At 57.4% G+C, this 1,061-nt stretch overlaps 1 protein-coding gene across 1 annotated transcript in view; it reads left to right on the top strand.

Moving 5' to 3' along the window:
- The window catches only part of CPA1 (carboxypeptidase A1), a 7,019-nt gene extending 6,243 nt beyond the window's left edge, over positions 1-776 (top strand). Inside the window, exons 10-11 of the mRNA XM_027707913.1 lie at positions 210-294; positions 379-776. Of these exons, the coding sequence (XP_027563714.1) occupies positions 210-294; positions 379-566 (273 nt within the window). The 3' untranslated portion in view covers positions 567-776. The remainder of the gene's footprint in view (positions 1-209; positions 295-378) is intronic.
- The last annotated feature ends 285 nt before the right edge of the window (positions 777-1,061 follow it).

Raw genomic sequence — 1,061 nt, 5'->3', positions numbered from 1 at the left:
CACTTTGGGGCTCTCGTCCCACCACATCCCACCACTTTGGGGCTCTCCTCCCAAGGTCTTGTCCCACCACATCCCACCACTTTGGGGTTCTTGTCCCACCACATCCCACCACTTTGGGGCTCTCGTCCTACCACATCCCATCACTTTGGGGCTCTGGTCCCAAGATTTTTGCTCCACCAGCCCTCCCATTTTTGGGCTCTCCCTTGCAGAACGAACTGGCCAAGAAGGCCGTGAGCGACTTGGCCGCCGTGTACGGGACCAAATACACCTTCGGCAGCATCGCCGACACCATCTGTGAGTGTCCCTCCCTCCCTCCCTCCCTCCCTCCCCCCCTGATCCGTCGGGAATGCGATCCCAGCCGCCCTCCTCTCCCCGCAGACACGGCAGCAGGCACCACCGTCGACTGGGCCTACGACCAGGGGGTGAAATATTCCTTCACCCTGGAGCTGCGGGACACAGGGCGCCACGGCTTCCTCCTGCCCAGCTCCCAGATCCTGCCCACGGCCACCGAGACCTGGCCGGCCCTGCTGGACATCATGGTCCACGTCCTGGAGCACCCCTACTGAGCCCAGAGCCTCCCCCCTTCCCTCGCCCCAATAAATCATCACGGACACTCCCGGCTCCAGCCCTCCGTTTTTTCCATGGAAATGGGTTTTTTTATCCCCCTCTCGTGGCTTTGGCCCTACAAGTGCCCAACCTCTGGAGCCCTGAAGGACGTGGGAGGAGGAGGAGGAGGGTGGTTTTTGGGGCAACCAAACCTAGATCTGGGGGTGTTTTTGAGCAGCTTTGCTTCACCATCCCTTCCCCAGGTGCCTTTTTTTCCATGTGGGGTGGCCATCACCTGCTCTGACCTCTGGCCCAGGCCAACATTTAACCCAGTTCCCCAGAGCAGACTTTAAATCAGATTCCCAGGCCAAGTTTTAAACCAGATTCTTTAAACTAGATTCCCAGGCCAGACTTTAAACTAGATTCCCAGGACAAGCTTTAAAACAGATTCTTTAAACCACATTTCCGGGCCAAGCTTTAAACCAGATTCCCAGGGCAGATTCTTTAAACCAGAT

The sequence above is a fragment of the Neopelma chrysocephalum genome, unplaced genomic scaffold (genome assembly GCF_003984885.1).
Source record: "Neopelma chrysocephalum unplaced genomic scaffold, ASM398488v2 Primary Assembly neopelma1_95026, whole genome shotgun sequence".
NCBI classification, from domain to species: domain Eukaryota; kingdom Metazoa; phylum Chordata; class Aves; order Passeriformes; family Pipridae; genus Neopelma; species Neopelma chrysocephalum.
This window is presented reverse-complemented; position numbering and strand designations above follow the sequence as displayed.